The 27,500-nt window shown below is 43.4% G+C and overlaps 2 protein-coding genes across 2 annotated transcripts in view; both read right to left on the reverse strand.

Annotated features, from left to right (window-relative positions):
- The window catches only part of mtmr11 (myotubularin related protein 11), a 129,431-nt gene that overhangs the window by 92,649 nt on the left and 9,282 nt on the right, over window positions 1-27,500 (reverse strand). The gene's annotated exons all lie outside the window — the stretch shown is intronic.
- otud7b (OTU deubiquitinase 7B) overlaps window positions 1-27,500 on the reverse strand; it is a 65,852-nt gene that overhangs the window by 20,976 nt on the left and 17,376 nt on the right. The window contains exons 2-3 of the mRNA XM_017708742.2: window positions 3,741-3,923; window positions 1,190-1,360 (exon numbers count right to left, since the gene is read on the reverse strand). Coding sequence (XP_017564231.1) covers window positions 1,190-1,360; window positions 3,741-3,825 — 256 coding nt within the window. The 5' untranslated portion in view covers window positions 3,826-3,923. The remainder of the gene's footprint in view (window positions 1-1,189; window positions 1,361-3,740; window positions 3,924-27,500) is intronic.

Below are 27,500 nucleotides of genomic sequence, written 5' to 3' on the forward strand. Positions count from 1 at the left end.
TTGTCCAGTACCACACCATCCGTAATGAACTGCTGATATTAAAGCACAACTGATTTAATACTCAGGCTTGTTTGCTTTACATGTTTTGGGTTATCGCGGCTCGTCTTCAGTCTCCCCAGGTTCAGCCACGTCACCCCACTGCTGTGCTCCCTTCACTGGCTTCCTGTAGCTGCGCGCATCAGATTTAAAACCCTAATGCTGCCAAAAATGGACCAGCCCTACCGACTTGATGGCAATGATGAAATCTCGAATTGGACCACGAGCCCTTCAAGCTTCGAGTACGGCTCGGCTTGACCCGCCATCCTTCAAGGCGCGTGGAAGACAAGCATCGAGACTGTTCTCTGTACTGGAGCCCAGGTGGGGGAATGAACTCCCCCTGGCTGTCCGTACAGCAGAGCCTCTCACGGCCTTCAAACGCAGACTGAAGACCGTCTCTATACACAGCACTTAAACGAGCACTGAATTATAAGCTGCACTTATATATTATTGCATTGTAGTTTGTTGTACTGTACTGCACTGAACGCCACAGAGTTCTGTGTTCAGCTCTGTTCCCTTTCCTCTGGGTATCCACAGTGACTTTGTTTCTAGCAGTATCTGAGCTCAGGACTGTCTTCTTCTAACCCATTGGTAACCAGCAAAGACACTTTCTCTAGATAGACAAAGCACTTCTCGCAAGTCGCTCTGGATAAGAGCGTCTGCTAAATGCTGTAAATGTAAATTTCAGAACTGTTGTATAAAAGCACTCCAGCACGAGAGGGAGGACACTATCGCGAATAACGTCACGGCTGTGATGATCCACAGTACTCATGCCTACAACCAAAACACAGCCATGATGTTATTTATAATAAAATGCTCCTCTGGTGCTTAATTAATATTTTAATAGACTGTTTCAAACTATAATCACTTTAGTTTTTGTTTTGTATTGAAATTGTTGCATCCTTATAAAAATGTACCCAACTAAACATGCAAAAATGAACACATTTATTAAATATAAGCGCTGTAATTACATTATATTGCACAAATTAGAAGGCTGATAGGCGCGTCTGTAAAAGGTCTACACGCCTCATCACACATCTTTTCATATTTCTAGACCAGAAGAGGGGGAGAGTGTGAAGCACATCCTGTCGATAAAAGTCTCAACATTAGGTTATTTTTTACTGCCAAGCAGCAGAGAGCGGTGCGGCTGTACCTTGCACCACTTCGTCCTGCCGGTGCAGGAGAGGCCGGCCCACCCTGGCCATGTCCCTCTCGGCCACGGCCTGCTCCCTCTCCTCTGAAAATGTGTAGGACAGGCTCCCAGCATGCACCTGCCTCAGCTGCTCAAAATCGCTCAGTGCAGCCGTCAGGTCCCAGTTCTTGCCTGAGGTGGAAAAAAAGACCATGTTATTAATAATGTTATTAGCTGTGTGAGAGACGGGGGGGGGGGGGGGGGGGGGGGGGTATTTGAATATTAACTGAATGTCAATACGGCCGGCCGGCGCATGGCAGAGAGACATTCCGTTGCGGCCACCTGATCAAATAGTGCTCTGTGGTGCGAGCGCTGCCGGTAAATGCTGCAGGACAATATATTTTTAAACTCATATCCTTATCTGAAAGGAGCGTTGCTAAGCAACATGCATCGGGTTTGTCCTGGCTTTACCTCACTGCGTACATTCGGCTTGGAGGACTTAAACGACTGCCTTCTAGCTTATGAACATGTGCATGTAGCTGATCTGGCAGACTGGTAAGAACTCCGAGGGAGTCAGCCGTCGTTTTCACTACAGATACACCGCACACAGGACGCCCATCGCTTTCTGGATCAAAGCCCCGAAAAATAGTGTCAGGTCATTGAGTAATGTCGTGATTGAAGACTGCAGACATAAATAACACCACAAAACAAGAGAAAAATTATTCAAAACTTTAATATGAACAGCCTAATGTTCATAAAATTTATGCGGTGCTTTATATACAGCACCAATTTAATAATTAAAGAAAGACTTTACATTCCTTTCTTCAGTTCTGTGATCACTGCGAGATAATTATCCATTTTCTGTAATCACTCGATTGAAACCAAGTCTGTGAAGTTCACAAACTTTATCTTTAAAACTTATTCGAGAAGAAGTTTAACCACTTTGTTTCAGACGAGTCTGTTTTTGTGGTAGCACTGCTCTGATGACGGTTTCGGCCTGCGGCGCTATCAGTGCTCTCCTACTCGGATAACAACGTGGAAAATAACTGTGGTTGACTGTTAACCTGAGACTTCTTTGCATGACCTTCCAGTTCCAGCATGTCCACATAGACACTGTTCAATGAGGAAACTGTTGTTCAATGAGGAACACTGTTAGCTACTCGTGCTCAGAGCCACAGAACCGTTCGGTGGGATGGCGCAGTGACGTCTCTACATACGGATTTAACTCTACGTTTTAGTCAGTACTGTAAACAGCATGCTGCGTTTTCAAAACCGAAAACAAAATCAGTCCAGTTTCTTCACATGGTCACCAAATAAATGATACAGCACATGATTTTCAATCCACTACACAGGATTCATTTATTCCAGCTGAACGCGTTCAACCAGTGCAGCTCAACAGCCAGGTTTCCAGAAGTTATCAATATCAGGTCCAACAAATGTAGTATTAATAAAGGGTCCCACATCACCCAACAAGCTCCATTCCACATGTGGGAACACTGGTGTCTTGCTATGGTTTGCACAAAATAAATCAACAAAAAAGCAACATTTAGTTTTTTATAATATTGCTTGTAAATCTGCAGTAAATGAGCTTTTGCCAGAGCTGTTATTGCAATTAACTATTAATGATTAACCAGACACAGGCCAAGGATACATGAAAACAGTGGTCCATAGGTGGTCACTTTAGCCAGCCTGTGGGTGGTCAACAGTCAGATTACTATATGGACAAATGTTGCAACCATACGATTTCTACATATAGTGATTGCAATCTACCATGCAACCTATTAGGTTTGCTCTGCTGAACCTTAATTAAAAGACAATGATAAATCAATTGGTTGGTAATATTCTTCGTTATTGATGCCTCACAAATGTATCAACAGTAGCAACAGTACAGCTGATAATTCCTGACATTTTGGATATGGCATCACCAAAATTCAGACTCGCATTTTCCCAGTGACGAGCCAAAGCCATTAAAATAGTTATCGCTCTTGACCACAGATGTTTCCATATGCCTCCTGTGTGGTGACCGCAGTCTGACGTACGTTAGTCCGGTTAGTTGTCAAAGGAGTGAGTGATCCTTGAGGCGAAGCTTTGGTCTCGAATCTGGTCCTCAATACAAGCCAAGAGTCTCTGAAAATGTTCAGCGAATACTCATAACATGAACGTCTCGTAAAACTGACCAAATTCCAGTGGTGACACTCGTAGAAGGTAAACGGGAGGAGATGCACGTATGAAACTAACGATACAGCATCCTTTTGCTGAGCTCGGAGAAGCTGCTGTGCCCTCACCTTTATCTCGAAAGCCAATATTCAAATCTGTCTATATATTATTCATATCCATTTTTACTATTTTCACCCAATAAAACTACTTTAGATCTATTTCAGTTAAATATGTTGCTTATTAAAAAAAGGAACTTTCCAAAATAATGTGGCATAGTTAATCGACAAAAACACGTTTATTTAGGCATGTACTCTGATTTAGACAAAAAACATTAGAAATCTTAATTATACCGTGATGTACAGTTTTGGCCATAGCGCCCACTATTTGTGAAGTATGGAAGTGTGGAAGCTCTCACCCTCCAGCAGGTCTCTGGCTAGTCCAGGTTCGGCTCCTGTAGAGCGGACAAAGTCGGATAGGACTGCGTCCATATCCACGGTCATGTGATCATGAAGCAACAATGCTGCAGGGGGGCATCAGGGCAGCGAAAAACACAGGAGAGCAAGTCTCCCTCAAACCACCAGCACCGGTACCACCACGCCTAGAGAGAGAGAGAGAGAGAGAGAGAGAGAGAGAGAGAGAGAGAGAGAGAGAGAGAGAGAGAGAGAGAGAGAGAGAGAGAGAGAGAGAGAGAGAGAGAGAGAGAGAGAGAGAGAGAGAGAGTTAGCCAAATAAAATGAGACAGAAAAACAGACAGCCCTCACTGACCCTGTTCTCAGGCCTTGGCACAGCATGCCATATGTGTGTGCATGACTGGAGCTCCATTGACTCTTTTAGTCACATGTCTCCCCCATGATCGCTGTTGTGGCTCTGCAGCTTAGCTCAATAATACAGTCTGTGTTGTGAAGAACATGGAACAAATTCACAATAATAATACTCGTAACTGTGACAACGCCGTTTCAAAAACATTCACTAAGTTGTTTTTTGTCGTATGCATGTTTCCATCCAAGCTAGTATCTTCAATTCACTGTCTTTGCAAGCCTGCACTCCCAGAAGGTTTCAAACACTCGAAAAACAAGTGGGGAAAAAAGAAATGGGAGTGCACTTTGTAGTTCTACAGTTACAGACTGTAGTCCATCTGCTTCTCTGATACTCCGTTACCCTGTTCTTCAGTGGTCAGGACCCCCATGGACCCTCACAGAGCAGGCACTATTTGGGTGGTGGATCATTCTCAGCACTGCAGTTACACTGGTGGTGGTGTTAGTGTGTGTTGTGCTGGTACAAGTGGATCAGCTTTAAATCACTTGTTAACAGTGCCTTATTGTAAGGATTTTTCACAGAAACGGTTCAAATCAGCGTAACTGATATCGGCTGATTTAATGATGCATCATTCAGGCCCTAAAAGGAATCGGAAGTCTTCTGCACTGAACACGACAAGTCGAACACTCAGGTCCACTATGCAATATGAGCCACCACCACTTCCTGCTGAAATTCATAAGAAAAAAATCAACAAAACTTAAAAACATTAGCCTACAGACTGACCACAGCAAAAATCAGGCAAAAAAAGGAGCAGGACCAACACAGAGAGGAAGCCACAGATCACCAATGACGCTGTAAATCTGACTTCATAATTAGATCCAAGTATGATTCTTCAGGAAATGACTCAATGAATCATTAAATGTCAAACTGCAAATAAACACAGACGAGACTGGAGCCGACAGCAGCGGCAGCTTTGAGTTTTTTGGATTGATGTGTTTTTTTTTTTTTAACATTTAAAAATGGCCTAAGAATTTTATTTTATTCTGGCCTGAAATTTGTGCATGTCAGTGAACATTATTATAAATCAATATGTGTGGGCAACAGAGCAAAAACATGACATCATGACATTTCCAGGAAGACATAAGTCCTTATTTAGTTAGTTTAAAGCATGACGAATTACAAAAGAGGAAACATGAACAACAGCGGCACAAATTCCAATTAAAAATACAATGAATACAATATATATATATATATATGACACTAACAATTAAGCAGGTCTAACAGAGTTACTGTCTAATTTTAACTAAAATTAATTGGTTTTTAAATGACTTCGTATGGATCTCAACAAAGGAAAAATAAAACCATTTCCACTGCACAATAACACACACAAACTCAAATACTGTATGTGCTCATGTCTATTTTACTCACACTGGCTGACCGGCATGTATATAGTTTCAGACACTATATTCTTCCATCCTCTACTGGTGGTCGGTTTCTGACCACAGGACCGCTTGTCTACCAGAGTTGGGCAGTATCACAGTAATAAAGTACATTGCAGCATTTAAAAATTATGCTGGTATTTCAAAATTATGTGTGAAACTTCTATTCCACATCCGAATGGCCAATCAAACAGATTCCACTCATTTATATTTAAGAGGGGTCACTAATCGGAGGTGTGGGAGCCCTTCGATAGGTGGTGCTGACAGAAAGAGGGAAAAACGAGAGGCAGGAAAAACCTCAGAAAAACTAAGCATGACAGTGGCTCAGCTAAAGTTTAGACACACCGTAACGTCCGATTTGGGCTTTCATTCCAACACCAAACACTCGACTTTGTGTCACGTAAAGTATACAGTATAAATATGTATATTTGCATATACAAAATATATAATATATCTTATAGTTTTCTTTTATGATACATTATCGATACAAAGGCACTAATTCACTGAAACATGCATACACTGTAAACGCTCTAAACTCCCCAGTCAGTGTGTGTGTGTGTCTGAGGCACGAAGCTCAGCTGTGTGTTTTGTTGTTCATTGTTTCATATCAGTTGTCAAATTCTGTGAAACTGACACTAATAAATACATCATTCCTGCTATTTGCCTATTTAGGAGCATTTTACTTCAGTTACACAGACGTTATGATGTATCGTGAAGGATTGTCTTGAACATAACGAACATCACAGAATCGAAACATCACGGGCGACGTATCGTGGCAGTAACATATGGTGAGATGCCCACTATCAGTAACAAATAAAGCAAGACAAGACAGCACAAAAACAACGTTAATGCTCTTATCCTGAAAAACTATACATAACCCGTGAATTACGCCCTCTTTATAATGAAATATGCAGTTGTTGCAGTGTTTTTGAAGCACTGGCGATAATCACATTAAGCGTACTGTGACTGAGTTTGTCGAAGTAACGATATCCATACTATCCATACTGCCCACCAGAATAATTCATTCTAAGAAACTTCATGAAGGACACTCAATGCAGCATCACTGCTGTTTTTATCATACTGGGAAAAAAATAAAGCAAAATCTAACTAAATCTTAAGTTTTTTGATTAAGTGATTTCTTTGGCCACAACAGCATAATATAAGGTTAAAAAAGGATTTGATGTAAGGAACACCGTGCCAACTGTAAAGCATGAGGGTGGATCTATTATGCTGTGAGGTTGTGTGGCAGCCAGTGGCACAGTACACATAAAAATATCACATATGGATACTTATATGTTCCAATGTCCCGTGTGTGTGTGTGTGTGTGTGTGTGTGTGTGTGTGTGTGTGTGTGTGTGTGTGTGTGTGTGTGTGTGTGTGTGTGTGTGTGTGTGTGTGTGTGTGTGTGTGTGTGTGTGTGTGTGTGTGTATAGGGCGGCACGGTGGGTAGCACTGTCGCCTCACAGCAAGGAGGGCCTAGGTTCAATTGCCCTGCCGGGTGACCGGGGTCCTCTCTGTGTGGAGTTTGCATCTTCACTCTCACACACACACACACACACACACACACACACACACACACACACACACACACACACACACACACACACACAAAATGTGGCTGCTGCCAGAACAAAACCTTTTAGCCTCATTAAGTAACCCACCCCATCACCTAAAAGGCTGACCTCAAAGAGAAGGCCGTTTGAGGAGTCAGCACATGAAGGCCCTGGACAGGCAACTGGAACAATGCTAATATCCATAAAAGAGCCCACCCAGCCTGAATACACACACAGCATTACCAGGCTGTCACCAGTAACACAGCTATGGCAACTAAAGATGAAAGGTTCAGCAGAGCAGGCCGATCAGCGAGGAGACGGGTAAAAACGAAAAAGCTACAAGGCAACGGAGAAGCATCAATAAAGATGAAGACAAAGGCACCAGTATGCAGGCCAGAGGTGATAAGCGTGGTGATAAGCCATTAAAATTCCAATCAGGAGAGCAAGGCAAACTGAAGGGATGACCATACTGGAAGTGAGATCACTCCAGCACCAGCGAAGCTAATAAAATTCCGCTGAAGCTCATTGGTCTTTGTCGATGGCAAGGCACATGGGCCCGGCAGACACTCTAACTGCCTTTTCCAATAGCTCTGCCTCTATTACTGTTTAGGAACGACGCCTCGTGACTCATAACTTCACTCCTCCTCTCCCTCTTTCATCACTGTCACTCTCTCTCCCACTTTCACTCCCTCTCTTTCTTTTTAGACAAAAGGCATGCAGCTAGCCGTGTCACGAAGAGACGAAAAGTTCCATAAAGGGCCTTTTCAGCACGGAAACGTTTTCGGCTGCTGCTTCAGTCTCTGGCTACTGCTCCAGTAGAGAGAACAGAGCGAGACTCTAAGAAAACGGCAACCTCTGCCAAGTCAGCGGCATCTCAAACACACACACACACACACACACACACACACACACACACACACACACACACACACACAGGTTTGTTTTTGTTATGGAGTCAGGAAGTGAGATCATACTCTGGTCTCATTTGAATTACAGTACCTATATGTAATAATTCTAATAAGGCACCTGTATGAAATAACATACACCAGTTGTATTATCAATAAGTACCTATATGTATTTAACATGCCCCATCTATGTTATGATACGTCACATATCGCTACTGTCCGAACAAAGCCTTGTACCTCCGTTTTTCAGTTTGACATACACTATTATTGAAATTGAGTGACATCCCATTCTTAATCCATAGGGTTTAATGTGATGTCGGCCCACCCTTTGCAGCTATAACAGCTTTAACTCTTCTGGGAAGGCTTTCCACAAGGGTTAGGAGTGTTTATGGGAATTTTTGACCGTTCTTCCAGAAGCGCATGTGGGAGGTCAGACACTGATGTTGGATGAGAAGGTCTGGCTCACAGTCTCCGCTCTAATTCATCCCAAAGGTGTTCTATCGGGTTGAGGTCAGGAATCTGTGCAGGCCAGTCAAGTTCTTCCACACCAAACTGGCTCATCCGTGTCTTTATGGACCTGCTTTGTGCACTGGTGTGCAGTCATGTAGGAACAGGAAGGGGCCGTCCCCAAACTGTTCCCACAAAGTTTGGAGCATGAAATTGTCCAAAATCTCTTGGTGCTGAAGCTTTAAGAGTTCTTTTCACTGGAACTAAGGGGCCGAGCCCAACTCCTGAAAAACAACCCCACACCATGATCCCCCCTCCACCAAACTTTACACTCGGCACAATGCATTCAGACAAGTACCGTCTCCTGGCAACCACCAAACCCAGACTCGTCCATCGGATTCCCAGACGGAGAAGCGTGATTGGTCACTCCAGAGAACACGTCTCCACTGCTCTAGAGTCCAGTGGCGGCGCTTTACACCACTACATTCCACGCTTTGCATTGCGCTTGGTGATGTAAGGCTTGGACGCAGCTGCTCGGCCATGGAAACCCATTCCATGAAGCTCTCTACGCTGTTCTTGAGCTGATCTGAAGGCCGCATGAAGTTTGGAGGTCTGTAGCGATCGACTCTGAAGAAAGTTGGTGACCTCTGCGCTCTACGCCCCTCAGTATCCGCTGACCGCTCTGTCATTTTACGTGGCCGACCATTTCGTGGCCGAGTCGCTGCCAATCCACTTTGTTATAATCCCACTGACAGTGGACTGTGGAATATTTAGTAGTGAGGAAATTTCACGACTGGACTTGCTGCACAGGTGTTGTCCGATCACGGTACCCCGCTGGAATTCACTGAGCTCCTGAGAGCGACCCATTCTTTCACTAATGTCTGTAGAAGCAGTCTGCAGGCCTAGGGGCTCGGCTTTATACACCTGTGGTCATGGACGTATGCCCAAGTTTGAACACTGTCAAATTACAAATTTTGCTGCTATAAGTAAAAAGAAGTTAATGCCACCTCTGCACAGAGCAAACATGAATATGGCATATTGATACAAACTTTAAGGGACATTTAGCATTTATTACTTGCTGAATTTAACATACTAGAAATAAAAAAACAAAATCATACTTTCTCTCAACTTACGGGGTCTGATTAAACAGAAATTGAACTCTTCGGCAACAACACCAAAAGGTATGTTTGGAGAAAAGAAAAAGGATTTGATGCAAAGAACAAAACTCCAACTGTAAAGCATGAGGGTGGATCTATTATGCTGTGAGGTGTTGCAGCAGGCAGTGGCACAGTACACATAATTATACATATAAATAGTCTGAAAGCACAGTATCTCATATAGATACTTGCATGTCCCATATGTACTGGACCGCTGTTGTCGGAAGAAAACCTTGTAGCTCCATTTCTGTCAGTGTCAGTTTTTGACATGAAATGCCTGTTGCCCTTTATATTGTGTGGAAATTTCATGATGAATGGACCAACAGAAACGACCCAACATTACTCTGAACAAAATTTGGTTCCACTGACTTACATTAAAAATAAAGTTTGTTTTCCCTTCGCCCGTAAAGTTACGATCTTGGAGATTTTAGAGGGTTTCTTGCGACTCAAAATAGCCAGATGAAGACGACCGAGCAGTACTCTAAAATAATCACTATACTTATATATTTGAGGCAATTTATCAAAAATCACAAAATTTGCACTGAGCATTGATCTTATCATGGCTTCACTGACTTGACTTCACAAACAAATGAATACTTGTGCATTAACAAACTGACCCGAAAGAGAATACATCAAAAAACAGGTTAGGGCAGGGCAGCTGGCTGGTGCAAACTCAATAGCCAGTCGGCTGGGTGGAACAAGGTTGATGACTAAGCGTGGGCGCTGGCCCAGTCAAGGAAAAATGTTTAAAAAGAAACCACAAGAATTAAAAAGCACAGGTAAAAGCTCCACAAGCTCTGGGTTTATCAGAACACCACCACCAATCTGAATCAGAATCTCTCATTCCAAGTCCAGCTTATGTGTCTCAGAACACGACGTCTTCTGCCTTCTTTAATAAGCACATGTGAAGGACGTTTTTCTGAGTCTGACCTCATTTTAAAGCAATTCGAAATACAATCACTGCTCACTGCTGCTCATCTCACTGACTGGACGTCACGTGATGTTCGTGTTCACGTAGTGGACGAAGATTTCCCATCAATTTGTTGAACAGAGTGAGCATAAACACGTCAGTCTGAATCTGTAAACGTTACGGTATTCAAATGGATTGGCAAAAATCTTTGTATGTAAAACACAGCCAGTGACTGCTAGTCTAGCCACGGATCTGTAGGCTAATAAATACAATCAAGCTGGAAGAAAAGAAAGAAAATTCGAAATTCACTTTACACAAAGAAAAGTCTTTACCCTGTCGGTCAGAGAAACCAAGCCAACCTGAGGTAAGGAACGCAGACAGCCAGCTACCTTCATAACTTTAACTTCTATTTTGGCGTCCGTCTCATCTGAGGAGTGATTTTGGTCATTCGAGTAATTTATTATCACTGCTGTAATGATGTAATGAAGACTGAAATTAGCAAAATATTCAGCTTCCTGGCAGTGATATTGGCCATCTGCCTTTCTTCTGCATTCCACAGCCTAACCAAAATGAACAAATAAAACATTTCCAACATCCCACCCCAAAAACTCCACAACAAAGCAGTCATAGCTCTTCAAAAGTTTCTCAAACCTGGAAAAACACCAGAAAATCTCACTCTGGAGACAAATGCGAGACTGCAGGATGAGAGAAGGCTTGTTTACAGATGCAGCAATGGTCACATTTTTCATTTTGGCCAAAGTGTCCCTTCAAGGCAAGACACCAAAGATGAGCATATCTATGAAAAATATACTACACACTCACTCCTTCTGTAATATCCTTCAGAACAGGGAAAGGAAATGCCACATTTAAGCAATGCAGGTGTTCTAAAATTGAGATTTTTCGGTTCTGAATGTACAGAAAAGCCGATTTTTCTTCCACACATTTTCTGAGATCTCACATCTTTACATCTCCACTTTTGTCTCCGATTCGAGAAATTTTCACACTTTTCACCCAACTCTTGGGAATTTGGACGAGTTTTCAGATTTACAAATATGGCATATTGTAAAGTTTTTCAGAGGTGTCCTGGGTATAGTTACAGTTGCCAGACTATTGAGGACCATCCGGTCTATACTACAGCACCACCCTGAGGGAGACCAGCGCTGTCAAAGACAGAAGCTTGCTGTTTTGTGGGTGAAGCAGCTAAACCTTGACTTTTCTCTGAATATGTATTAAAGCATCTATTTCACCCTTACAAAACAACATAACGTCCTAGGGTTATTTTCATGCGCCCACTAGAAATTTTTGATGTTTAGGTGAGCCAGAACCCCCAGAAACCCCTGTAACTGGCACCCTGGTTACAGTTAAGGAAAATCTGATCAATCTGAAAAGTACCTGTAAAAGGTCAAATATGATGAGACAACAGTCCCCTGTGAAATAACTGTGTAATAACTGTGTAATAACAATTAGTCCAGGTCAGCCGCACCTCTAAGCAGAAACAGCTGCCATGAAGCTCTGCAGGTGTGTTTTGACTACATTAGTACACGTCTCTCTCACTCCCTGGTTTTATTCGCCGAGGCTGATTGCTGCACTTAAGAGACGTTAACGAGGCAGATTAGCGTGTTAAAACAGTGTGTTCTCAAAAACGGCCGAGAGGCCAGGCACAGATATAAAGGCAGAAATGGGAACCGGGCTGTGAGCTGTTGCTTTGAATAGTAGACATCGGTAGACAACAGCCCCGTGTGAATGAGTGAACCTGGGTTTTATACTGTGAGGGTTTTGGTGGGCTGGAAGTGAACGTGAGTGGGCTCTGCTGGGCTTTGCCAGAGCCACCTGGGCCATGAAGCTGTTCAAAAGCAGCACTCACCCAAATAAAAACACGCAGAGATTTCTGCACTGGCTGGGCAGGCTTTTGTCTGGTTACATAATGTGTGATGCTGCCAACACGTGGGTGCTTTGAGATGCCGGGATCACTGCAACATGCATGCGCGGGCGCACACGCGCACACACACACACACACACACACACACACACACACACACACACAAAAGGGAGAGGCAAAGGTCAATGAGGTCATCCGCACTGCATGTGACACTAACCCACAAAGATTATTTTCTAAAAAGCTGGCTGTGGTTATTAAACACAACAGAAGAGCAAGGATTTTGTCTTTTAAAAGGCTTTACAAAACTTCAGTAGGATTACAAGCGAGGTGACTGTTCAACAAAATCTAAAGCTCTATTTGCATGGGATTAAATTTACTTAGGGTCCTGGGATGAATTCCTACTTCACAGGTTCTACTCAGTGACTATCCTTCCATTCAGACTGGTCATGTCGGTCTTTCTCTTCATCCTTTTCTAAGAAGATAAAATCACCGACTGTTCTCAGCGGCCGTCTGAGAAACGCAGCCCTGTCGATGTTTTTTGTTGGACTTTTCGGGTAGACGTTGCATCGTGTTGGAAAAAGAAGTGAACACAGAAAATGAAACCACACAGCTGTATCTGACAAACACATGATTCTTATGTAAATAATAACTACAGTGCAGCAAACAGGCTGCACAGCAAGTTACTGGCTAGTACGCTTGACCTTCTTAAGAACCTGGCAAACCCAGCACTGCAGAGAACCACATCCAAGACTAGGGTGATTTAATGCACGATGCGGAATGTACTCTTCCGTTATTGTACACTTTTTAAATGAATAAATAAGTAAAACAAACTATTTTAGTAAGCCTGTTAAACCAACGAGCACCGAGTTGGAAGGTGCTTATATCTACGACCGTGATTTCTTGGATGCGCGCACTCGTTTTCATCATCTATCACAGATGGTCTCATAGATGTGACCAACATCTCAACTTGCTGTATTTTATGCCCCTCATTAACTCGTTACTTTAACTGGTCATAAGCACAGATGCATTAGCAGAACATTGCATGACCAGTATCAGCCGATATTTAAGTGTTAAGTGATACTTTTTTAATCCCACAAGCGGGGAAATTCCACCCATCCGTGAAGTGAAACACCACATACACACTAGTGAATACACACACACTAGGGAGCAGTGAGCACACTTGCCCGGCACGGTGGGCTGCCCTATCCACAGCGCCCGGGGAGCAGTTGGGGGTTAGGTGTCTTGCTCAAAGACACCTCAGTTGTGGACTGGCAGTACTGGGGATCGAAACGGCAACCTTCTGGTCACACCTCCAGCCCACGACTGCCCCTATGTATGCTCTAAACACGCAACTGGCATGTATTATTTTCATTTTGGGTTTGTCTGCATTTTTGATGTTAATGATGTAGCAGCTGTGGCTAATAGACAACAATGTGCCCCAAACAGGATGAACTTCAGGTTTCATTATATTATAATCAACTGTATATCAGCCAAAAAAATAAACAAATAAATCCTCCACCAAATTGGAACCATAAACACCATGACTGGTGGATCACCCCTAGTCATAAACACAGAGATGCAGATGGTCTCAAGCTGGACTAAGGTCAATTATCAGCATCAGACAGAACAGAAGTGGGACGGAGCAGGACGTTCCTCTCCAGGCTGCACAGGAACGTTCTGTGCTAAAACACTTGCACATACATCACCACGAAGTAATGAGTCAGCCAGCCATCCAGCTGACCACACCCAACACCTCCGACACAATCCAAATGACAAAGTATCACGATGAACTTGACGACAGCGACGAGGGAAAAACAGCAGGCCCCATCCTGCAGAGGACAGTTTACACTTCTGATAATTATCGGGTAAAATGATAAAATACTTAATGAAGAATCAAAATCAATAATCATCAATAATCAAGCGCTTAATTAATAAACACATTAATGTAGTGGGGTTCAAAATGACTGGACACAAATTCTCAACAATACAGGCTTAATAATTCAATCAAGATTACTGTGGGTATTCATTTTTCCTCATCAATTTAAATGCTAATGCAATCTCGAAAACCGGGATTGAATACACTTGTCATTATGGAATCCGTTGCTTTGAATGACCAACTGGTCCCTGCTGTTAAGGATGCCGGATAATTTGCAGGCACATACTTTAATAAACCAAGCAAGCAACTTCTTTTGCTTCTTCAATTTTTGGCCCAGTGTCTCCTGAATTTCAGCTTCAATTACTAATTCTCATTTTGGTGCTATTACAATCACTACTAACCCATAGCTTTCATCTCCGACCCCCTCCACCCCCCCCAATCATCGAGAGAAAACGCTGAGAAACCCTGTCTGATTCCATGTTTTACTCAGAAATAGGTCACGGGACGGGAGGATAATGCATTATGATGATTTCCCATTCAGGCTGACTGTAAAAGTGGTCTAGCGAAATCTCTCTCTGCAGACAGGTCTAAGAGAACAGACAGCACGTGCCTCGGAACTGTGTTAATGAGCCCAGCTGGTACCAGCTGCCAGGCCCGAGCGGCAGGGGGAGGTGGCTCACCCATCACACACACAGAGAGGCAAGGACTTGTCGACTCACGCTGGCCGTTGCGCAGAGTCATATTCACCAAGAGCAGCATCTGTCACATGGGCCCTCTGGGCTGTGAGGAAGCGCAGCGCAGCCTGCGAGAATAAGCTGAGCCCGAGGAAGAAAGCCAGCCTCGAAGCCTCCAGAACGTATGACACAACACGGCTCGGGGCCAAGCCGAAGCTTCAGACCCCCTAAGCCTACCGCCTGAAGTGCGTCGGGTCTGACAAAGAAGGGCGGCGAGCAGTCAGATCGCTCAGAACGCACACGGGCCAGTGTTTCTCCAGGTGCCACCGCAGGCTTCACTACGTTCATTTGCATAGTGTATGCATCAAGAAGCTTCAGCAGATGGAGAAGTAGCTGCCTTCACGGCCTCGTCAGACACTCAAAGATGCCTTAATTTGACATTTTTACCAACAAATTTGTGAAATTTAATGAAGAAAGACATTCATATGGACATAAAACGCAATGTGTGAAAGTTGCTGGGTATTGCACTCAATAAATTATGATTAAAATATATTATTCCAACACATTTTTGACTGGAAGTGAAGCAAACACGGGCGCCGATCGTTTCTCTGCTCAATTAAACGACTTTTCTACCTACACAATATGCATTTTTACCTGCCGTTCTTGGATTACTAAAAATAACTGTAACCCCTCATTAAAAATCACAAAAGTCACGGCTCAAGTGTAAATAACAAATCACCTCCTCAACCATACAGCCACAGTGTGTTCTATGGCCGGGCGATAGAACTATAGTAAGGTATACCGTGGAATATAAACATGACGGGAGTATTAAAAATGATGACATCAACTTTCTGTTCTACTCCGAATGGCCAGACAAACACATACAACTCAATCATACTTTCAGGCCGTCACCGATTGGCGGTGTGAGCTCACTGAGAAGTGCTACTGATAGAAAGAGAAATCCCTGCCGCTCAGCTTTCAGCGTTTAATTATCAGACCAGCTACAAAACAAATACAATGAAGGCAATACAGTCAAATAAACTGGTTAGCGCACTTAAAAACTGAGGTATGAAGCGAGTATTTACTGCCTGTGATCTGTTATGCATTTGTTATGTCATAAACTTCCACTGCGCTGCTCAATGAAGCTGAGGTTGCCTGCCAAAATGGTGAAAGGCCCCGAAAACGGCGCGGTGCACCTACGTTGTAACCATGTGAAAGAGAAACGCTCTTTTTGTGAAAAAGCATCATAAATGTTCTCATTTTTGCAACGTGCTGCTACACTAGAACCTACAATTCTACTGTGTAGCTACAAATCAAGCTTTTAAATGGCTTTGGCACCTTCAGTAAACCACACTGGACAGGGCTTATGGGAGACCTATGGATAACCTACGAGGAGCAAACAAGACAGCGATTGTTATTGATTGATTGATTGATTGATTGATTGACCCTTATTAGTCCCACAATGGGGAAATTCCACCTCCACATTTAACCCATGCATGAAGCGAAACATCACACACACACTAGTGAGCACACACACACACACACTAGGGGGCAGTGAGCACACTTGCCCGCAGCGGTGGGCAGCCCAATCCGCAGCGCCCGGGGAGCAGTTGGGGGTTAGGTGTCTTGCTCAAGGACACCTCAGTCATGTGCTGTCGGCTCTGGGGATCAAACCGGCGACCTTCCGGTCACGAGGCTGGATCCCTAACCTAACTATATGCACACACACACACACACACACACACACACACACACACACACACTATATATTATATAATATATTTATGCATGTGTGCATGTGTGTGTCTTACTGGCGGGAACACGATGTTCTCTCTAGACGTCGGGCCATGAAAACCGGAAACTGTTTTTACTCTGTTGAAATTCATTAGATTAGATTATGAACCATGTCTTCAAATTATGTGCATAATATCACTGAATTACTGAAAGGAGTAAATATATTCTCCATTAAGCCTTTTTTTGTTTGCTCATACAGTGACCACGAAATGCACTGCTGGAAAAACTACGAAAAAAAGAAGGATCTTTCCTCAGGGTGCATTTTATGCAAATAAAAGAGCCTAATAAACTACACGACTACACAAAATAACCGCAATTAATTATCTAAATCAATTGACCACCCTTATATAAACATATATAAACATATATACACTCAACAATCCCATCTAACGATTGATGATAGTCACCACATTCGATCCGTTTAGTTATCACAGCCCTTAGGAATGTGTTTATGCTATGGAAAGACACCGTAATCTTAGTGTGTTCATCAGATTATGGGATTCAGTGTGTCTGTTAAAGCACTATGATGTACAGTTGTATGTGAAAGTTTAGGCACTCCTGGCCAAATGACACACTTTGTTGTTTTTTTGATTGGGAAAAGTAACAAGCTCTAAAACAAACTAGCTAAAAAAAATAAACAAAAAAGATGGACTGTGAAAAAGTGTGCACACCCTACAAAGTGGGTACTGCAACACCTTCTTTTTACCAATTCTTTTTGTCTTTCCGTTCTTGTTTTAGGAATTTCTACCCACTCTTTCTGGCAGAAACGTCTCGCTCTGCGATTTTTCTAGGCCGTCTTCTTTGCGCACCAAGATAAAAACCTTTTTATACAACTGTAAGTGGCCGACTCGCTGCAGTTGAAGGAAGACGCTGTTCGCTCAGATGCTGTTAGCTCAATCTGAACACACCTCGGACCCAGATGTGCTCTGAGATATAAAAGGCCAGAGGTGAGCGCTCACGTGGACACATACAGCGTTCTAAACTGGGCCAAGCGCTAATACTGGCTTTTGTTGGAGAAGAGAACCTATTCCTCCAGGGCTGGACCTGACAGAGCGCTGCAGTGAGTCAGCCACGGTCCTTCCAGTCTCCGTCACCAATCCCTCCAGATCCTTCTGCTCGCCGCCTCCTCTTAAAGGGAGTCTGGCACAAAATAAAGAGCCAAATCCGGTTGCGAGGTTCTATGGGAAGCACAACATGCAAAAAAATGCATGATGGGAGATGATTTGGGGTTGGGACTTGTTCACAGCTGCTTTTGCAATGTCCAGAACCACGTCAACAAAAGACCAGGGATCCGGATTAAACGACTCTAACAAGGAGTTTGTTATTGTTTAAGTGACCCTTATTGGTCCCACTACGAGGAAATTTCACCCATCCGTGAAGTGGAACACCTCATACACACTAGTGAACACACACACTAGGGGGCAGTGAGCACACTTGCCCGGCGCGGTGGGCAGCCCTATCCCACAGTGCCCGGGAGCAGTTGGGGGTTAGGCGTCTTGCTCAAGGACACCTCAGGTCATGTACTGTCGGCACTGGGGATCGAACCAGCGACCTTCCGGTCACAGGGCCGGTTCCCTAACCTCCATCCCACATATGCAAAACTGATCTAGCAAAATGCAGATAAGCCCTACTTTGATGTTCCAGATGAGCTTCACTGGGTGGTTTGATGAATTAAGAGATCATTTCAGTCAAAATAAAGCAGGCCAGGTCTTCTTAATGTACTCCAGAGCATATTGTGATCTCGATATGCAGCAGTGCAACCACAATGTAGTATTTTGTCCATGTCATTCAGTCTCATTATGAACCCTTCGTAATATTTTAGTGCTCAAAAAAAAACCCTGCACCAAACTGCCCCAGCTGTAAAATAACGATAGACGACTCGATCATTAACGCACCGTTTCGCTTTAGTACGTCACCTGACGGCCGCAGTTTCTGCGCCACCTGTGCAACCCACCAGCTGCAAAGACAGCTGAATTAATCCCACAGCCTAAACCAGGAAAGGTGCAACATATCTAAGGATAAACGACATACGCCGAGACCACGTTTGTGCCCACGTACACAGTGGCTACAGCCTGATGACGAGATCATAGAGCGTCCCATCTCTGTGAGAACGGAGGAAAGAACGTTACACGGGCGAGTCAAATGAAGGTGCGGCGAGCACTCGCAAGCCGCCTTATCTGCTGGGCGCTGGAATAATCAGTTTAGTCATCAGACGAATAGGATTATTACATAACCTCCCTGCTCCGGGCTTGCGGAAGACTTGGCTGTGGCTGTTGGAGATGCGGAGAGAAGCACAGGCCTTAACCCAGTTCTCTCCAACCACTGCACTGCGCGGCAGCACTGCTTCCACAGTCCACAGACTCAGTGTACAAAATTCAGCTTATTACGTTTTATTTTTTTGTTCATTTAATTAGTTGTTTATCTGACGGGAGCAACACAACCACTGCGCTACAGACATGCAACAGATCTAATGTGTACAGGACTCTTCTACACAGAACTATTTGTAGCCCCTGTCCCTGATTACACTTCTAAAACCGTAGGTCTGATTCTTAACCGTATTATTAGGCAACAATCAGCACTTGCAGTACAGTTCACTAGGTATTTATCATACCAGGTATTGGGTGAAAACTGGAAAGGATACTAGGCTTCCTCAAGCAGAGGTTTGGAAATGGTTAAGCAAACACACTGGTGTACTCAAAAAACACTACTTATCGCATTAATAGTATTTATTCTAAAGTATTTTATCGAAGCAAATACTTCCCACATAAAAAGCTTCTTAAATATAATTTTCTCACGTTTTGTACAGGTTTTCTTTCTAGGTATCTGGGGCCTCATTACAGAAACCCCTTAACTTTGAATTCTTAACTGACCTGTTCAGTCACCATGACAACTTTCAAATAGTTCGGAGGGATTTAAGTACAGAAGCTTTTAGAAGTTTTAGTAGTACTGAAGTTCATAATCTTATCATTAACTCCAGATGAGAAAACAGTGTTACAGAAACAAACAGACCAGACAAAATCTCCTAAATTCTGTCCCAACTTTAAGACAAACCCAGAGGCATCTTAAGTTCTGTTTAACGGTCTGTTTCTATCGTCTTGTGCAGTGCCAGGTAGCACATAACTGATATAATGACAGACACGATCTCCACCATCCCGTCTTGGTACGTTCCTGTGTACACATCATATGAAATACTACAGTGGCGGTGGTGAATATTGAGGAGACGGAGTTGAACGTGTGTCTGTTCATTAGCAGGAATAACGTTAGTGCCCTCGGCTAAAGCGTTTAGGAAACTGAAACTGAAACTGATAGTGGAGAACAGCAACTCTGTTAAACAAGCGCTGAAACAATATTCTTAGCTTCAAGTTTCTCTCTTTAGGTTTTTTCTTTTATTTTTTTACACACACAACGGCAACTAATGTTAGCTGTCTGGCTGACTAATTCGATTATTTTGATTGTTTGTTTTGAAAAAGTTAAGTTTTCCTAACTTAAGATAAGTTAAGACACTAAGATTCCTAAATTAAGATGATCTATTATGTACAATTATCTATCTATGATCTATTAAGATTTCTGTAATACGAACGCGTGAAAAATCTTATCTTGACCTGTCGGATCTTAAGACAAACAGATTGGAAGTTTTTGTAATACAGCCTCTGGTTTCTGTCAGGTTAACATGGTTACTTTGGGGAAGAAAACAACAAAACAGTCCAATTAAAACACTGTCAGGTTGGTCAGACTTTCTTCTCCACGGTTGGAAATAAAAAGTACATTTTTTTGTCCATCAAGGTACAAACACTGTAAATGTTCTCCAAAAGGTACAGCAGTGGTTTTAAGGTCCAGTTGTCTACCTTCAATTATCGTTTCCCAGGTAAAAAAAGTAAAATTTTTGTACCTTTTCATAACCAAATGGTTTAAATCAGAACAGTCAAATAAAAGCCTCGAGGCGAGACGGGGTGTGTGGAGTCACTACAGCTTAAACAATATCATTTCAGTGGTTTATGGTTCAGTTATGTTCTGACTAAAGGTACTGAGATGTACCCTTGAGGGAGCCACCCCAGTGACGAGAGGCACCGCCCCAGTGATGGTTTTGTGCCTTTATTTCTGAGAGTGCAGCATAGACTAAGAATGGGTTCATTAGCTTTATAACCACAAGCTTAAACCTCACCTGAAACGAAAAATACTGCAATGCTGAGATTTATCGGTATTCCCAGCTTATCCCTAGACAAGAACGTTCCTTATTGCGCACCCTGAAGAAAGAGTCTGAGCTGCAAAAATCAAGCTCGCTCTTCGTTTAAAACCCGTTACTGTGCAAGCACTAACACATCGCTCCTTCGGGCCAAGGCTGATGTCGTTTCTGTCCTACTTGCAGTTCGGTAAACGTGTTAAAGCGCTTCATCCGACAGGCTCATCCTTCCAATTAGAGCTCCCTTGCGACTTGCGATCAATGCATTTAATTCGTTCGGCCACTCCTGGTACCTTAGCTCAGCAGAAGACGGTCACATGTTAGTTTTTAAAAATTCTTTCATATTACAGCGAACCGCAGGGGTTTCCCCACCATGTGTTTCCCTCTTTTTTTCCAGCATCTAAACGGCTCCGTGGGACGAATATGATTAAATGTGCAGCTGGGGGCCACGCATAGGGCACAGACACAGGCAGCGCAGCAACAGCGGGTGGCTTAAAGCTGACGTCCTGAACCTGCTGATCCACATTGTTTTGGCTCCCACTACACCTGAGCCAGGTACTCACTGTTCAGCAGTCCGGAATAACCTGGACAGGGTGTGCCATCAGCTGGAAAAGACCAGGGCATGACTGATATCATTCATCAGCTTTATTCACATAAAAAACTCACCAATTACGTATCAGAATAGCCTCAAATGAACATGTTTTGTATTATAATTAACAGCTCCATAAGGCCAATCACTCATTTATGAGAACTGAACTGTCGCTTTAACAGAGGCTCTTAATTTGGCTGCCATTTGTTCACTTTTATAGCAGTAATAATTAACAGATAACCTTGAACATGAAACACCACAATGACTAAATTAACAAAAACATATAACATGCAAGGTGTTACAGCAGCCACGTTAGACCAAGAGGAAAAAACGAGTTTATTACCAGAAAACAACAAAACAGCTAAAAACGCTGAAAATTCTGCTGCCACAAAACTCAATTAAACTTTAAAGCTGTTCAAAGCTGAGTTTCTGCTGTTCGACAGTCCAAGAGAAAATGATGCCTGTTTATTTTGGACTCTATTAAACTTTGTTTGCAGATGTTAACAGTTATCTGAATTTCTAGCTCCTTAAAATGGAAATCAGCCCCAGTACTCAAGAAATACAGCACAGGATTTGCACTCAGCAGAACAAGCTTGACAAGATCTTCAAACGAAACGATTTGGTGAAGTTGGTGAAGAAGTTTAAGAGTTCGTTAAAAAGCGAAGAACGCAAACAGACGAGATCCTCGACCAAATCAAACCTCACGCCTTACTGAAAGCTCTTATTTTGGACGCATTCGAAGAAGATCCAGCTCACTGGAAAAGACTATTATGCTTGAAAGAGTTGAAGGAAAAAAGAATAAGAGGACCACCAGCAACAAGACGGCGGCGAGGAATCAAGAACCAGCCGTTCGGAAGCCTGAAGACCCGAACAGAAAACAGGACTTTCTTGAAGAACAGCATCTATATGGTCACTAGGAGTTGGAAGCAACTTGAAGAAGAAGACGGAGACAAGGATGAGGATGAGGAGGAGAAGGAGGAGAAGGAAGAATAAGAAGGAAGACGACGACGACGAATGAGGTGCCAAAAAATAAATAAATAAATAACTAATCTGACAAAATTAAAGTTTTCCTTATGTGATTTTCCGTAGTTTCTGGTGTGTAACTAATTCTACCACATATCTCTTTACTGTTTTAGATGAAGACAAGGCAAAGAGACGCTTCAACACCAAACATTAAAACGGCCTCAAGTAATAACAGCGTAAAGGATTCCATAAACCTAAATAGCTTCACCCATGCCAACGCGAATACGAACCCACGGCTTATGCTTTATTTACACCACTCCAGCCGACGCTTGGCATTGCGCAAAGTGATCTTAGGCTTATGTGCACTTTCTCAGCCATGAACACCAACGTCATAAAGCTCCCGAGGCCAGTTTGCAACTCTATAATGAGCGAGGCGACAGAAGGTCGCAGGTATTACGTATCATTTAGGCTTCTAAAAGATTACAACTTGGTTTCTGATCGAGATCCTGAATCCAATTTGTAAAGATATTTCTAAGAGAAACTTAAAAAGTGCAAAAAAGCTAAAAACTCAACATGTGAAGGTTTCCGCAGGCTGCCACATAAATCTTCAGGCACGACTGCGGACAGTCAGTGGCGCTTACAGGGCCAGAATAAGTGGTTTAGACGAAGCATTCTGAAGAGGTCACAGCCTGAACATTTCGATCTTCAGAGATGCGCTTCCAGACCGCAGCATGCCTGCCACTGACCCAAACACACACCCACAGAAAACCCATGAACCCAGCGTATCCCAGTCATCCCACAAAAATCCCGCCGTCTCCTCTCTGAGCCGAAGAAAGAGCCGACTGAATCTGCAAGCACAGTCCCACAAAGCAGCACGCTGGTCACAGCGCTGATGTCAAAAGGAGGAGGAATGCATAATAAGTGTATTGTTATCTTGAGGACGGGGCTGTTTATCAATCCCTGGACTCGCATTCTCAGAGTGCACTGGACCAACTCGTGGTCAGGGGGTGCAAAGTGCACTCAGAACAGCAAAAAGGGCACAGAAAGTGCCACAGTAATCACAGTAATAACAAACAAAAGCACATTGTTGCTGTTATTAATACAACTAATTCCAACTCAAATACAACCCCTATTTCTAAAAAAGTTAGGATGCTGTGAAAAATGGAAATAAAAACAAAATACAACGATGTGCAAATCATTTAAGCCTATATTTCACTGAAAAAGACGACGTATCAAACGTTGAAAGGGGGAAATCTGATGGTTTGGAAAAATATATGCCCATTTTGAATGGGATGCCAACAAGTTGTGTAATACTTAAAAAAAACAAAAAAAAAAAACACCTGTTGGTTGATGGACAACAGGTCAGTAACCTGACTGGGTATTAAAAAAAGCATCTCGAGTCTTTCAGAAGTAAAGACGGAGGGACAGAGATGATCAAACGGCTCAAGAATAATTTCTCTCAACATAAAACAGCAAAGAACTTCTGCTTTTCATCGTCTACGGTACAGAATATCATTAAAAGACTCTGGAGAAATCTCTGTATGTAAGGGACGAGGCCAAAAACAGTATTTGCTGGCTGTGATCTTTGGGCCTATGACCACATTCTGCAACAGTCCGGGTCCTAAACTGACCTGCCTGCGGTCCAGACCTGTCCACCACTGAAAACATCTGGTTATAAGATGAAAAAATATGACAAAGGAGACGCCGAACTGGCGAGCAGCTGAAATCCTACGATAAGCAAGATGGGAAAACATTTCACTTTTAAAATTGCAGCAGTCGGTGTCCTCGGTTCCCAAACGCGTACAGAGTGCTGTTAGAAGAAGAGGTGCTGACCACAGCGGTAAACAGAACGTTTTTCAGAAGACAGTAAAATTTTTCAGTGTCAACATTTGATTTGTTTTCTTCGCGCTATTTTCAATTAAACATAGGGTTTAAATGGCAAGGAGGCGTGGTGGGTAGCGCCGTCACCTCACAGCGAGGAGGGCCTGGGTTCGAGTCCCCGGCCGGGCGACCAGGTTGCTTTCTGTGTGGAGTTTGGATGTTCTCCCTGTGTCCGTGTGGGTTTCCTCTGGTTCCTCCCACAGTCCAAAGACATGCAGTCAGGCCAACTGGACATGCTAAATCGAACCGTGTGTGAATGTGTGTGTCTGTCTGTCTGGCCTGCGATGGACTGGCGACCTGTCCAGGGTGTATCCTGCCATTCGTCCAATGACAGCACCCCCTGCGACCCAGAGGAGAAGCAGCTTAGAAGATGTGTGTGTGTGTGTGCGCGCGTGTGTGTGTGTGTGTGTGTGTGTGTGTGTGTGTGTGTGTGTGTGTGTGTGTGTGAATGAATTTTATTTTCATTTACGTTTTGCTCAGCATTAAATGTAAATTTAATATCTTATTTTCTTTGTAGCACTTGTAGGCGGCCTGTCACAATCATGAAACTTTATCTGACAATCAACTACCCAATAAAAAAATTCAATTAACAATTTAGATGTCTTTCATTTACTGTATATCATAAGTACAGTACAAGCCTAAAGTAGACAAACTTGGCTATCTTGCTTCCTAGCTGTTAATACTTACAGCAACGGACAACAGACACAGCTAAAGCTCAAAACAAACACTACTCACTACTGCCATCTAAAGGGGTCATAGCGCCAGGTCAGCTTTCATAACGCTGCATTTACACTACAGCAAAGCGATTTTAATTTAGCCTCTCGTTTATTTCTATGGAGACAGATGGCAGCTGTGCGTGAGGGAATGTGGGATCAGCAGCGGTGCAAAACACAGTCATGGAGCAACATGACTGAGCTTTTGTCAACTACATGCAAAGGAAAGTGTGTTCGCGGTGCAGCCAATCAGATTATTACAAAGCAATTATGCAATAACAGACAGAACGACAGAACAATGGTTTACTCTGATAATATTGCTATAAAACACTGGTGCCTTTATATCTGCGCTAGGAAATATACCACAAGCATAAAAAAGTCCCTTTTAAATGGGTTTTCGGCATGACCTCACTTCCATATTTCCCATTCAGAACAAGAAAGGAAGCAAAAAAAGAATAATTACAACCGCATTGTTCTCGATGATTCATACAGTACAATAAGATAATCTAGCAAATGTCCCTGCTCTGAGTATCGCAGAGGAAACTCACTAACTGCTACTTTCACTTAAACTTTGCCCCAAAACTGACTGTATGACTGTGTGTGTGGGGCTCTGTGTGTGTGGGGGTCTGTGTGTGTGGGGGTCTGTGTGTGTGTGTGTGTGTGTGTGTGTGAGTAGGAATGCAGGTTGTTGTTTTACTTTATTTTGAATTTATTTTATCTTATTCCCTATGTGTGAATGTCCGTCTCATACTGTGCTTGATTGAGTCTGAAAACCAGGTTCAAGAGGCTAAAAATATAATAAAGGCCGATTAATTTCATATTTAAATTTCTGATGTTCATTTTAAAGTCTAATTGTTTCAAACAATCAGTGCTGTACACACTATGGGTGCGGGGAAAAATCCCGACGCGGACGTGAACGATTCTGAATCGATTCACAAATGTCACAAATCGAATTTCTAAATATTTAATTTATAACGTAATGTTGACGGAACGTAAAGGAAAGGAACACAAACTTGGAAGTGGATAAGCGCAGCGCCCGGACAGCCTGTGGTGGCGATAACATAAACACAACTGGATGAGCGAGAAATCCGACCGGCTCTGCATTAAAGCCAGGTTAGGTCAGGAGTCGCAACCCAAACGTTAGGAGCAACCTCAGAACCTCAGCAGCCACAACATTCATGCCCCGTCTGTCTCTTTGGGGCGAATGTCCTGGTGTAGGCTACTTCTCTCTGCTTTAAGCTTTAGCTCAGCTATAGCCGCTTTCCTCCCATCTCCAGCAGAAAAGCACGTCCTCTAAAGTAGATCAGTTTCTTGTAAAACGTCTCTCAACGTTCGGCTGTTTTAAGGGTCTGAAGTCGCGTCTCATTCTCCAGCTTCTTGTTTGAATTTTCCCGTTCCACCTTAAATTCTGACTATTTAAATGCAGCACTTTTAAAGGGACGCGACTTCATCTTTGCAATGTCTTAGTGTTTGACAGTCTCTCGTTGCAGATTTAAGCCAACTTGCCCGGAAACCAACTGCGCTGCTTATAAATGCGAATAACGCATCGCTGCCGTGTGACCTGCAGTCTGTACGCCAGTTCTCAGTCATTGTGAAACGGGGCTTTCGCGTTGTGTTGCACACGTTCGAAGATGTTTAACTGACACAGCGACACCTGACTCTCTACAACGAGACCAAAACCCAAGTTATAAAATCACTAAAGTAAACGGGCAGGACGGCTTACATGTGTGTGAATGAGAGGGAGGCAGGTGGGAAGGTGAAGATGCAAGGAGTAGAGGTCGTAAAGGTGGATGACTTCAAATATCTTGGGTCAACCATCCAGAGCAATGGACAGTGTAAAAAAGAGGTGAGGAAGAGGGTGCAGGCAGGATGGAGTGGGTGGAGACGGATGTCAGGGCTGATGTGTGACAGAAGGATAGCAGCAAGAGTGAAAGGGAAGGTCTACAAGACAGTAGTGCGTCCTGCTATGATGTTTGGTTTGGAGACTGTGGCTCTGTCTAAAAGACAGGAGGCTGAGCTGGAGGTGGCGGAGATGAAGATGCTGAGATTTTCGTTGAGAGTGACGAGGCTGGACAAGATTAGAAATGAGCAGATCAGAGGGACAGTGAAGGTGGAGCAGTTTGGAGATAAAGCCAGAGAGGCCAGGTTGAGATGGTTTGGACATGTGTTGAGGAGGAATAGTGGATATACTGGGCAAAGAATGTTGGAGATGGAGCTGCCGGGTAGAAGGAGAAGAGGTAGACCTCAGAGAAGGTTTATGCATGTAGTGAAGGTGGACATGGAGATGGTTGGTGTGAAAGTAGAGGAGGCAGTGGATAGGGCAAGATGGAGGCAGATGATCCGCTGTGGCGACCCCTAAAGGGAGCAGCCGAAAGAAGAAGATCGCAGATGAGTGGCAGCAGCGTCTCATGAGCTCTGAGCAATAGCAGTGAATGAGAGTCTTCTAGTTCACTCACCACA

This window comes from Pygocentrus nattereri, chromosome 24 (assembly GCF_015220715.1).
Source record: "Pygocentrus nattereri isolate fPygNat1 chromosome 24, fPygNat1.pri, whole genome shotgun sequence".
In the NCBI taxonomy this organism is placed as follows: domain Eukaryota; kingdom Metazoa; phylum Chordata; class Actinopteri; order Characiformes; family Serrasalmidae; genus Pygocentrus; species Pygocentrus nattereri.